General features: G+C 41.2%; 2 protein-coding genes across 2 annotated transcripts in view; both read right to left on the bottom strand.

Moving 5' to 3' along the window:
• Positions 1-5346, bottom strand: part of LOC139386809 (Niemann-Pick disease, type C1) — a 30732-nt gene extending 25386 nt beyond the window's left edge. The window contains exon 1 of the mRNA XM_071132618.1: positions 5118-5346. Within this exon, the coding sequence (XP_070988719.1) occupies positions 5118-5189 (72 nt within the window). The 5' untranslated portion in view covers positions 5190-5346. The remainder of the gene's footprint in view (positions 1-5117) is intronic.
• A 110-nt stretch (positions 5347-5456) lies between these two features.
• LOC139386810 (epidermal growth factor receptor-like) overlaps positions 5457-12685 on the bottom strand; it is a 78854-nt gene continuing 71625 nt past the window's right edge. Inside the window, exons 25-27 of the mRNA XM_071132619.1 lie at positions 8164-8217; positions 7915-8005; positions 5457-7621 (exon numbers count right to left, since the gene is read on the bottom strand). Of these exons, the coding sequence (XP_070988720.1) occupies positions 7188-7621; positions 7915-8005; positions 8164-8217 (579 nt within the window). The 3' untranslated portion in view covers positions 5457-7187. The remainder of the gene's footprint in view (positions 7622-7914; positions 8006-8163; positions 8218-12685) is intronic.

The following is a 12685-nucleotide window of genomic DNA, read 5'->3' on the forward strand; positions in this document are numbered from 1 at the left end:
AGTCCGGGCCACTCAAGGACATCCAAAGACTTGTCCCGAAGCCACTCCTGCGTTGTCTTGGCTGTGTGCTTAGGGTCGTTGTCCTGCTGGATGGTGAACTGTTGCCCCAGTCTGAGCGGAGCGCTCTGGAGCAGGTTTTCATCAAGGATCTCTGTACTTTGTTCTGTTTATCTTTCCCTCGATCCTGACTAGTCTCCCAGTCCTTGCCACTGGAAAACCTCCCCCCAGCATGATGCTGCCACCACCATGCTTCACCGTATGGATGGTGCCATGTTTCCTCCAGACGTAACGCTTGGCATTCAGGCCAAAGAGTTCAATCGGACCAAAGAATCTTGTTTCTCATGATCTGAGAGTCTTTGGATGCCTTTTGCAAACTCCAAGCGGGCTGTCATGCACCTTTTACTGAGGAGTGGCTTCTATCTGGCCACGCTACCATAAAGGCCTGATTGGTGGAGTGCTGCAGAGATGGGAGAACCTTCCAGAAAAACAACCATCTTCACAGAGGAACTCTGGAGCTCTGTCAGATTAACCATCGGGTTCTTGGTCACCTCCTTGATTGCTCAGTTTGGCCGGGCGGCCATCTCTATGAAGAGTGTTGATGGTTCCAAACTTCTTCCATTTAAGAATGATGAAGGCCACGGTGTTCTTGGGGACCTTCAATGCTGCAGAAATGTTTTGGTACCCTTCCCCAGATCTGTGCCGACAAAATCCTGTCTCAGAGCTCTACAGACAATTCCTCCGACCTCATGGCTTGGTTTTTGCTCTGACATGCACTGTCAACTGTGGGACCTTATATAGACAGGTGTGTGCCTTTCCAAATAATGTCCAATCATTTGAATTTACCACAGGTGGTCTCCAATCAAGTTGTAGAAACATCTCAAGGATGATCAATGGAAACGGGATGCGCCTGAGCTCAATTTCGAGTCTCATAACAAAGGGTCTGAATGCTTATGTAAATAAGGTATCTGTTTTCGCATTGTCATTATAGGGTATTGTGTGTTTATTAAAACACATTCATTTAATTAATTTTAGAATAAGGCTGTAACGTAACAAAATGTGGAAAAAGTCAAGGGGTCTAGATATTTTCCAAATGCACTGTATGTGTTCAAAGCACTGTATCACCAGTAAGTCGCCAACACTTATGTATCTAACAAGCTATGTGTATTGCATAATGCTTGCTAGTTACCTTGTAGTAAAGATGGACAAGTGAGCTGTATCTATCCAAATAACAGCTATAGTATTCTTCTTTATGTGGATATTTATGCAAACCAAGTAGGTTTATATGAAAACCAAGTAGGTGTATATGTCGCCATAGAGTACTTTGGGCCATTGGGCAGGGTTGTCTCCCCAGCTGGTCTCCAGCAAGTTGAAAGGACATTTAGGCAAGCCAACAACAACCAACTTTTCTAAATACCTCGACCGTTCATGGGCAGGCAAAGACTGGAAGCAGTAACAACATATCTAAGACCTCCAGCTTAGATCGAGATTAGCTTTTTAGCTAGTTAGCTGGCTGGCCAGCGTGAAAAGTTCATCTCGATCTAATTGGCAAGTACACTTAGGGTGGTTTTTCAACCACTCCACAAATTTCTTGTTAGCAAACTATAGTTTTGGCAAGATAGTTAGGACATCTACTTTGTGCATGACACAAGTCATTTTTCCAACAATTGTTTACAGACAGATTTTTTCACTTATAATTCACTGTATCACAAATCCAGTGGGTCAAAAGTTTACATATACTAAGTTGACTGTGCCTTTAAACAGCTTGGAAAATTCCAGAAAATTATGTCATGGCTTTAGAAGCTTCTGACAAGCTAATTGACATCATTTTAGTCAATTGGAAGTGTACCTGTGGATGTATTTCAAGGCCTACCTTCAAACTCAGTGCCTCTTTACTTGACATCATGGGAAAATCAAAATAAATCAGCCAAGACCTCAGAAGAATAATTGTAGACCTCCATAAGTCTGGTTCATCCTTGGGAGCAATTTCCAAACACATGAAGGTACAACATTCATCTGTACAAACAATAGTACGCAAGTATAAACACCATGGGACAACGCAGCCATCATTCCGCTCGGGAAGGAGTCACGTTCTGTCTCCTAGAGATGTACGTACTTTGGTGGTAAAAGTGAAAATTAATCCCAGAACAGCAGCAAAGGACCTTGTGAAGATGCTGGAGGAAACAGGTACCTATATCCACAGTAAAACGAGTCCTATATCGACATAACCTGAAAGGCCGCTCAGCAAGGAAGAAGCCACTGCTGCAAAACTACCATAAAAAAGCCAGACTTCGGTTTGCAACTGCACATGGGGACAAAGATTGTAACTTTTTGGAGAAATGTCCTCTGGTCTGAAGAAACAAAAATAGAACTGTTTGGCCATAATGACCCTCAATATGTTTGGAGGAAAAAGGGGGAGGCTTGCAAGCCGAAGAACACCATCCCAACCATGAAGCACGGGGGCGGCAGCATCATGTTGTGGAGGTGCCTTGCTGCAGGAGGGACTGGTGCACTTCACAAAATAGATGGTATCATGAGGCAGGAAAATTATGTGGATATATTGAAGCAACATCTCAAGACATCGGTCAGGAAGGTAAAGCTTGGCCGCAAATGGAAAATGACCCCAAGCATACTTCCAAAGTTGTGGCAAAATTCTTTAAGGATAACAAAGTCAAGGTACTGGAGTGGCCATCACAAAGCCCTGACCTCAATCCTATAGAACATTTGTGGGCAGAACTGAAAAAGCGTGTGCGAGCAAGGAGGCTTACAAACCTGACTCAGTTACACCAGCTCTGTCAGGAGGAATGTGCCAAAATTCACCCAACTTATTGTGGGAAGCTTGTGAAAGGCTACCCGAAACATTTGACCCAAGTTAAACAATTTAAAGGCAATGCTACCAAATACTAATTGAGTGTATGTAAACTTCTGACCCACTGGGAATGTGATGAAAGAAATAAAAGCTGAAATAAATCCCTCTACTATTATTCTGACATTTCACATTCTTAAAATAAAGTGGTGATCCTAACTGACCTAAGACAGAGAATTTTTGCTAGGATTAAATGTTAGGAATTGTGAAAAACTGAGTAATGTATTTGGCTAAAGTGTATGTAAAATTCCGACTTCAAAAGTATTTTATGCCATTATTGCACCTTGTCTATGCCGCTCAGCCATCGCTCATCCATATATTTATATGTACATACTCTCATTCAACCCTTTAGATGTGTGTATCAGGTAGTTGTTGGGAAATTGTCAGATATTACTGCACTGTTAGAACTAGAAGCACAAGAATTTCACTACACTCACATTAACATCTGCTAACCATGTGTATGTGACCAATAACATTTGATTTGAGACAAGTCACATGGCCAAGAACCAGAATTATATCTGATTTCAAACCCCTATGAAAGTGATTTGAAATGTGGCTTGAAATATCTGATTCCATTGTGATTTTTGGTTGGCTGTCCAGACTGCAGGAAAAATAACAGATTCTAATCAGATAGGATTTAGATTTTTATTTGAGTCACTTCAAACTGCCAATGTGAACAAGGATTAAGCCTCTGTCTGTTCGGGGTCTGATAGAGATAGTGTTTCTATGTGGGGCAAGTTCAAAAGGCACTTGCCATCAACCCACCAACCCATTGAATCAGCTGCCTAGGAGGAGGATGGCACACCTAACAGGCCAAGTAATGTAACATCTATTTTATTGGTAGTGTACACATTTGCAGATGTTATCACATGTGCAGCGAAATATTTGTGTTTCTAGCTCCAACAGTACGTAATACCTAGCCATACACAAATCCCAAAAATATAAATAAATGTCTGGTTCAGGCAGGGGAATCCCGAAGAGCAACTCCAGTTAGTTACTTCCTTGATGATACAGGTCTCTCCCTCGTTTTCAGTATCCAACATTTGTGTATTGTTACTACATTGCCCTTTTGCTGCGTGTTGTCGTGAAGTGTATTGGAAATTATTTGACTGTAGGAATGAAGAGGTTGATCAACTTATTTTAGGAATGCAAATGACTGCGCGAGTACAAAGATAGCACTTGTCAGTTTTAACAATGGGCTATTGAATTCCATTCCACGAGAGAAAATCTGATCAAAACATGAGTTGCTTTGGGTCGTTTGTTGGATTCATGTATTTTTAGCAAAATGTGTTTTATATTGGAGCAGGAGGACGCACATCAGCAGCTTTGAAGAGGTCTCGCTCTCACTTGAATCAGAGTACAGTAATTTGCATGTAAGCCCATGTCACGCAAATATTTGATTTGAGATAAACAAATGTGTATTTACTTTACCTTGCTGAATAGCTAACGTTAGCTGCATTTGATGGATGATTTTTGAGCTACAAGACACTCGCGTGACAGTGACGCAAAATATTTCGTCATGTCTGGGCCGCTCGTAGAGCCATATTTATTTTAGCTATCAATCAATCTCCTAAACCAGGCTTCCCCAACTGGCGGTCCGAAGCCGGACGAATTTGGTTTTGTTATTTAAAAAAAATTGCTGGACATTAGACTGTAAAAACACCAGCAAATAAGCTCCAAGTGACTTTACATTTTGGAAATCAGTTCCAAAATATTGCCAAACAATAGATATGTGATCGTATACACATATAAGCACGGTCTGAAATTATGTTTTTGTCAAGTCTGTTTGGTCTTGAAGTCTACAAATTATTTGTAGTCATGTTCCGGTCCCCTGACCATCCGCTCAATAAGTAATCGTCCAGCGGCTGAATCTAGTTGATGATGGTCAAAACTAGCTACTAGTACAATTTGTAGCTGGCAGCTGATTCTAGATTATTGATGCCAGCTAACGCTATCTAGTTACTTTAGCAAGATACTTAACGTTAAACGAACACACCACCTTGTAAGCATGAACAGGACTTGATTTGGCTAAGCAAACTAGCGTTTTGACACCGATTTAGCTCGTTTGACACACTTTAGCAAGTTAGTAGGGGTGTGTCGTAATAGCGATAGCGTATCTGATGATTGAATCAACAAAACAAGTTAGCGAACGGTACCGCAAGCAACCGGCAGCTTGCTAACTATACGCAACAAGAGATTAACTAGCTAGCAAAATACGTCTATAGAAAGATATTTAATAGGTAGGTGGACTTACCCATGTATAATGTCCCTCTGTCAAAATTATGAAGAGGAAAAATAAACAGCTTCTTTCTGATAAGAGCCCCATCCCTCTTACTGTCACAAATACTTCACTGGCATTCCAACTACAGTAACGACTGACGTTATAACTAGCTATATGAACCCCCCAAAACTTCGGCGTTTCCTGTTATTGCTCAAGTCTTCTTCATTACGACATTGGTGACTGGAGAACAACCATTTGGCACACTGCTGCAACCTACCGGATTGGAAAGTACGAGCACTAGCAACATTGTGAAATGTAAAAAAAATAACTTTTGACCCACAAAACATTGTTTTTTAACAAGAGATCCTTTAATCTTATGTTCATCTTAATAAAACAAGTTGAAAAACACACTCAGATTTGCTGTTGAACAGTGTAAATGTCTTTAAAGAAAACAACGGTTTATTCATTTTCACTTTGAAATTAAATAATTAGTTCATTAATAAGTGTATATTTATATATAAAGGGACAAGACCATTTAGATGAGGAATGTTGATAGGATAATTTATAGGTGACCATATTGAGTATATTGTACACCGTATAATCTCACACTTATCTTGGAGCTCCGGATTGGCGCAGCGGTCTAAGGTATGTTAGAGGCGTCACTACAGACCTGATTCAATTCCAGGCTATATCACAACCGGCTGTGATCGGGAGTCCCATAGGGCGGCGCACAATTGGCCCAGTGCTGTTAGGGTTTGGCTGGGGTAGGCTGTCATTGTAAATAAGTATTTGTCCTAGTAAAATACAAATGATCTGTATATGTACCTCTGTCAAACAGCAGGCTCTCAAATGTCAAGTAACTAATTAATATATTCCTTCAAAACGTTTAGAAGATTTACAGATGTAGTGTCAGAACTAAAGACCCAACTGTTCAAGACAATAAGCAACAACAGAGATATACTAATATTGATACTTTTACACTGGGGCACCAACAGGGGTCAGTGTGTCTCCCATCTGGCCATATAATAAAGGCTATAGAGCCCTCAAATTAAAAGCTGGACCTCAAAGCCAGTTTCACTGCAATTTTTCATTATTCCCCTCTAATCAGAGACTGATTTAGACCAGGGACACCAGGTGGATGCAATGAATTATCAGGTTGAACAGAAAACTAGCAGGTTCCTGACCTCATAGTGTACGATTTGAATACCCCTGCTATAGAGCCTTCAGCAGAGTCATCAACAGCAACATTTGACATTGTTGTGTCCTCATGAAACCCTCCTTCAGAAAGAGTGCCATCATGATTCAGAAGTTCATCAATGAACTCCATGGTCCAGCCACCATCAGTGATGAGAGCCTCCTCCTTCCCACTTCTGACACCAACAACATTCAGCAACATTTGACTCCAGTGGGTCTCAAACTGCAGGTTCCACACACAGAAGAGCCAAGACATCTAACTGTTGTTCTAACAGTTTCAAGCCCTTAAGCCGTGGAAGGTAAATACCCAATAATACTATATACTCAATACACCAATCCAGTATGAGTGACATCTTTAAGTACTGTTTGTGTTGGCAAGAAAAGGGTGAGCTGCCACATATAATAGTATTTCTGGAGCATCTGACATCAAGGATTGAAGGTTACACTCTTGTCTAGTAATAGTGTTTCTCCACTTATACATTCTGATCACAACTTTTCATTGTGCAACATGACATCTCTTATGGGTTTCTGATAGGGGCTACAGTATCTTATAGGCCTAAGGTTTTCTCTTGGTCTTTTGAACACAATGGAGTGGAATACACCCAGACCCAGAGCCTAATTCCTATCACATCTCTATCTGTTCAGACACAGTTTGAAATGGAAGAGGTTTTGGAATGAGGAGTTTCATAGTACTATACAATACTACAACTGGTGAAACAAAATGGAAAGCTGCATTTATCTCACTTCTGGCTTCTTTAGGCAGGGATAAATACAATGCAAAGTACAATACAATCCATGGTACCGCTACCCCTCCTCAACAAAGACCTCATGTCTTCTCTCAGTAGGATAGAGAGCCTTATTCCCTGGTGTCTTGTTCCCTCCCCAGTGGGAGTAGGGGGGTAACAGAACTCAGTTTGGGCCCACGTACTCTGCGTTCTCTGCGGCTGGGATGTGGGTCTTGATGGAGGGGGTGAAGTCCTGCTGGTAGTCTGGGTTATCTATACTGTTTTGGGGCTGGTTTTTCTGGACGTGTTGGAGACCACCATTGGAAATTGGGGAGAGGCCATTGGAGGTGGGGGAGAGGAGACCATTGGATATGGGGGAATGGCCATTAGCAGTGGGGTTGAGGCCATTGGAGATGCCATTGGAGGTGGTGGGGGAGAGGAGGGAAGGCTGGAGGGTGTTGAGGTACTCAGGCCCCACTGCCCCGTTCTTATAGCAGTTCAGGTACTCTGCCTCTGTGTCGTCGGAGGATATGGTGGGGAGGAGGGTGCGAGGGGGACCAGGGTGCTGGTATACAGGGTTCATCATGTCCGAAACTCCGTTCTGGTTAATGTAGTCTGTGGGGCAAAATGACAGGAGTTACTTACTACAGCAGGAAAACAAGCCCCCTGTGTACTAAGTGGACATACAGTGAATGAAACGTTCAATTGTAGTTTTGTAAGCAATGACAGGTGATTTGACAGGTGCTCTACTTGGCATATGAACTACAGCTATTGCCCAGCAGAGGTCACTCTTCCTTTCAAAATGACACATGACTGTTTTATTTTGAAAGGAAGATGTATCACAATATGTAATGAATTAGCCATGTTCTGGGGTTAAGACCCTTTGGGAGGTCAATGGGGATACTTTCCTGGAGATGGCTGGAAGGCGTGGTCCAAGAACCTATCTGTGGGGTCAGCAATGTACCGGAGAACCATGCTTCCTTCTCTGACTGGTAACCCGTTCTAGTTTGAATACAAATGTTGTTGGCTCAAACCCACACCTTAACTGCAAGTATCCGATGAATTAGAGATAAGTTGTTTTGTATGGTGAAAGACTCAAGTCAATACTGCAAAGTTTCCTTTTCAATACACCTCAATGTGCATTTGTGATGGTTACTGACCCCATTTCTGCTGTGGCACATTCCAATGCTGCTGTTCAACGTGCTGTTCTGGCTCTGAAACACAGATTCACACTCAGGTTAACACTTCCTTTTACATCTCAACACACATGGTAAAATACCACAAAAACACTCATTACTGTAGGCTTACTTCTTATAAGCTCTTGGTAGTTCTTCACAGTAATGTTTCGAAAGGTCAAACCTTTTCATTTCATTAATGTGTATGAAGAAGATGTTCAAATAAAAGAAAACAAGGAATAAATAAGTGACAAAACAGCTCAGACAAATGTAAATATTTTCGACAGACTGAATAAGAGGAAATAGGAATAAGTTAAACAGGCGACATCTGTCAAAATTGCTGTATAGTGAACCAAATGCTGCAATTATATAATCAGGTTCCTGCACTTGTATTCTGCCCCAAAAATATTTAACAAGTAGTGCTGCCTGCAAAGGTAATCAAAGTTGAAAGCTTATGGAGTAACCAGCCGGCTTTCAGTAGCAGGCATACAGCTTAGATATACGGCCAACACTGCACTTGGAGATGAGTCTTAAGACAGACAGAGAAGGAGAGAGAGGGAGATGTCTTCTCATCTTAAATACCATCAATCAAGGTGCACCTGGGAGGAAGCAGGGTTGAGGGGGGAGTAGGGGTGAGAACAGAAATAGTATGGGGGAAGAAGAATACCCCTGATGACAATTTAACAGGAACGATTGGGTGATTGAGTGCAGTCTGGTTCAAGCCAGGTATGACCCGGTATGAATACCCACGTAAATGTAATTTACTCTGTTTCATCCCCAGCATATGTACACCATGATTCAATTTCACCACAATGTCAAAAGGGGCTAACTATGAACTTGAACTAGGAGACTCACTATCTATCAACATGACCTGACCTGGTTTCATCTTGTTAAATACATAAATAAAGAGAAACAATTAACCCCAAGTTTGTTGGTTCTAATCCTGGGTGTAGTAGGGAAACCTAAATTGCCTCCAGTAGTCTAAATTGCCTCCAGTAGTCTAAATTGCCTCCAGTAGTCTAAATTGCCTCCAGTAGTCTAAATTGCCAAATTATGTCCATTTTGAAAGTGGATAACAACATTCTGTAGACCCTTCTTTATAAAACAACAGAAGAGCTGTGAGCATGAAGTGAGACATAATGGAATCACTTTTCTTTGAGTCAGTGCAAGGATGTCATATTATCCAGTCCCTGTAATACACTAAAAACACTATTCTCTGTGTTATAAATTAGAGCAGAGACAGAGCCAGGGGCTGGTGGAAACCTTTTCTTTTGACAGGTTTAGCAGATTCAGATGAACTCCTGGACATCCCCATTGAACATGCATTTTAGAGTCTGGGAAATCGCCTCTCTAGGTTATAAGTGACTGCCACATAGCAGTAGATGATGGCTAGCCATGTTGATGTGTTATTGTACCATATCATGTAGGAGCTGTGTGCTGAAGGTGCTGAGGTATATATTACTATTATTGTACCGTAGAGTGTAGGAGCTGTGTGCTGAAGGTGCTGAGGTATATATTACTATTATTGTACCGTAGAGTGTAGGAGCTGTGTGCTGAGGTATATATTACTATTATTGTACCGTAGAGTGTAGGAGCTGGGTGATGAAGGTGCTGAGGTATATATTACTATTATTGTACCGTAGAGTGTAGGAGCTGGGTGCTGAAGGTGCTGAGGTATATATTAGTATTATTATACCATAGAGTGTAGGATCTGTGTGCTGGTGCTGAGGTATATATTACTATTATTGTACCATATAATGTAGGAGCTGGGTGCTGAAGGTGCTGAGGTATATATTACTATTATTGTACCGTAAAGTGTAGGAGCTGTGTGCTGAAGGTGCTGAGGTATATATTACTATTATTGTACCGTAAAGTGTAGGAGCTGTGTGCTGAAGGTGCTGAGGTATATATTACTATTATTGTACCGTAGAGTGTAGGAGCTGTGTGCTGAAGGTGCTGAGGTATATATTACTATTATTGTACCGTAGAGTGTAGGAGCTGTGTGCTGAAGGTGCTGAGGTATATATTACTATTATTGTACCGTAGAGTGTAGGAGCTGTGTGCTGAAGGTGCTGAGGTATATATTAGTATTATTATACCATAGAGTGTAGGATCTGTGTGCTGGTGCTGAGGTATATATTACTATTATTGTACCATATAATGTAGGAGCTGGGTGCTGAAGGTGCTGAGGTATATATTACTATTATTGTACCGTAAAGTGTAGGAGCTGTGTGCTGAAGGTGCTGAGGTATATATTACTATTATTGTACCGTAGAGTGTAGGAGCTGTGTGCTGAAGGTGCTGAGGTATATATTACTATTATTGTACCATATAATGTAGGAGCTGGGTGCTGAAGGTGCTGAGGTATATATTACTATTATTGTACCGTAGAGTGTAGGAGCTGGGTGCTGAAGGTGCTGAGGTATATATTACTATTATTGTACCGTAAAGTGTAGGAGCTGTGTGCTGAAGGTGCTGAGGTATATATTACTATTATTGTACCGTAGAGTGTAGGAGCTGGGTGATGAAGGTGCTGAGGTATATATTACTATTATTGTACCGTAGAGTGTAGGAGCTGGGTGCTGAAGGTGCTGAGGTATATATTAGTATTATTATACCATAGAGTGTAGGATCTGTGTGCTGGTGCTGAGGTATATATTACTATTATTGTACCATATAATGTAGGAGCTGGGTGCTGAAGGTGCTGAGGTATATATTACTATTATTGTACCGTAAAGTGTAGGAGCTGTGTGCTGAAGGTGCTGAGGTATATATTACTATTATTGTACCGTAAAGTGTAGGAGCTGTGTGCTGAAGGTGCTGAGGTATATATTACTATTATTGTACCGTAGAGTGTAGGAGCTGTGTGCTGAAGGTGCTGAGGTATATATTACTATTATTGTACCGTAGAGTGTAGGAGCTGTGTGCTGAAGGTGCTGAGGTATATATTACTATTATTGTACCGTAGAGTGTAGGAGCTGTGTGCTGAAGGTGCTGAGGTATATATTAGTATTATTATACCATAGAGTGTAGGATCTGTGTGCTGGTGCTGAGGTATATATTACTATTATTGTACCATATAATGTAGGAGCTGGGTGCTGAAGGTGCTGAGGTATATATTACTATTATTGTACCGTAAAGTGTAGGAGCTGTGTGCTGAAGGTGCTGAGGTATATATTACTATTATTGTACCGTAGAGTGTAGGAGCTGTGTGCTGAAGGTGCTGAGGTATATATTACTATTATTGTACCATATAATGTAGGAGCTGGGTGCTGAAGGTGCTGAGGTATATATTACTATTATTGTACCGTAGAGTGTAGGAGCTGTGTGCTGAAGGTGCTGAGGTATATATTAGTATTATTATACCATAGAGTGTAGGAGCTGGGTGCTGAAGGTGCTGAGGTATATATTACTATTATTGTACCGTAGAGTGTAGGAGCTGTGTGCTGAAGGTGCTGAGGTATATATTACTATTATTGTACCGTAGAGTGTAGGAGCTGTGTGCTGAAGGTGCTGAGGTATATATTACTATTATTGTACCGTAGAGTGTAGGAGCTGTGTGCTGAAGGTGCTGAGGTATATATTACTATTATTGTACCATATAATGTAGGAGCTGGGTGCTGAAGGTGCTGAGGTATATATTACTATTATTGTACCGTAGAGTGTAGGAGCTGTGTGCTGAAGGTGCTGAGGTATATATTACTATTATTGTACCATATAATGTAGGAGCTGGGTGCTGAAGGTGCTGAGGTATATATTACTATTATTGTACCGTAGAGTGTAGGAGCTGTGTGCTGAAGGTGCTGAGGTATATATTACTATTATTGTACCGTAGAGTGTAGGAGCTGGGTGATGAAGGTGCTGAGGTATATATTACTATTATTGTACCGTAGAGTGTAGGAGCTGGGTGCTGAAGGTGCTGAGGTATATATTACTATTATTGTACCGTAGAGTGTAGGAGCTGTGTGCTGAAGGTGCTGAGGTATATATTACTATTATTGTACCGTAGAGTGTAGGAGCTGTGTGCTGAAGGTGCTGAGGTATATATTACTATTATTGTACCGTAAAGTGTAGGAGCTGTGTGCTGAAGGTGCTGAGGTATATATTACTATTATTGTACCGTAGAGTGTAGGAGCTGTGTGCTGAAGGTGCTGAGGTATATATTACTATTATTGTACCATATAATGTAGGAGCTGGGTGCTGAAGGTGCTGAGGTATATATTACTATTATTGTACCGTAGAGTGTAGGAGCTGTGTGCTGAAGGTGCTGAGGTATATATTACTATTATTGTACCGTAGAGTGTAGGAGCTGGGTGATGAAGGTGCTGAGGTATATATTACTATTATTGTACCATAGAGTGTAGGAGCTGTGTGCTGAAGGTGCTGAGGTATATATTAGTATTATTATACCATAGAGTGTAGGATCTGTGTGCTGGTGCTGAGGTATATATTACTATTATTGTACCGTAGAGTGTAGGAGCTGGGTGATGAAGGTGCTGAGGTATAT

The sequence above is a fragment of the Oncorhynchus clarkii genome, chromosome 28 (assembly GCF_045791955.1).
Source record: "Oncorhynchus clarkii lewisi isolate Uvic-CL-2024 chromosome 28, UVic_Ocla_1.0, whole genome shotgun sequence".
NCBI classification, from domain to species: domain Eukaryota; kingdom Metazoa; phylum Chordata; class Actinopteri; order Salmoniformes; family Salmonidae; genus Oncorhynchus; species Oncorhynchus clarkii.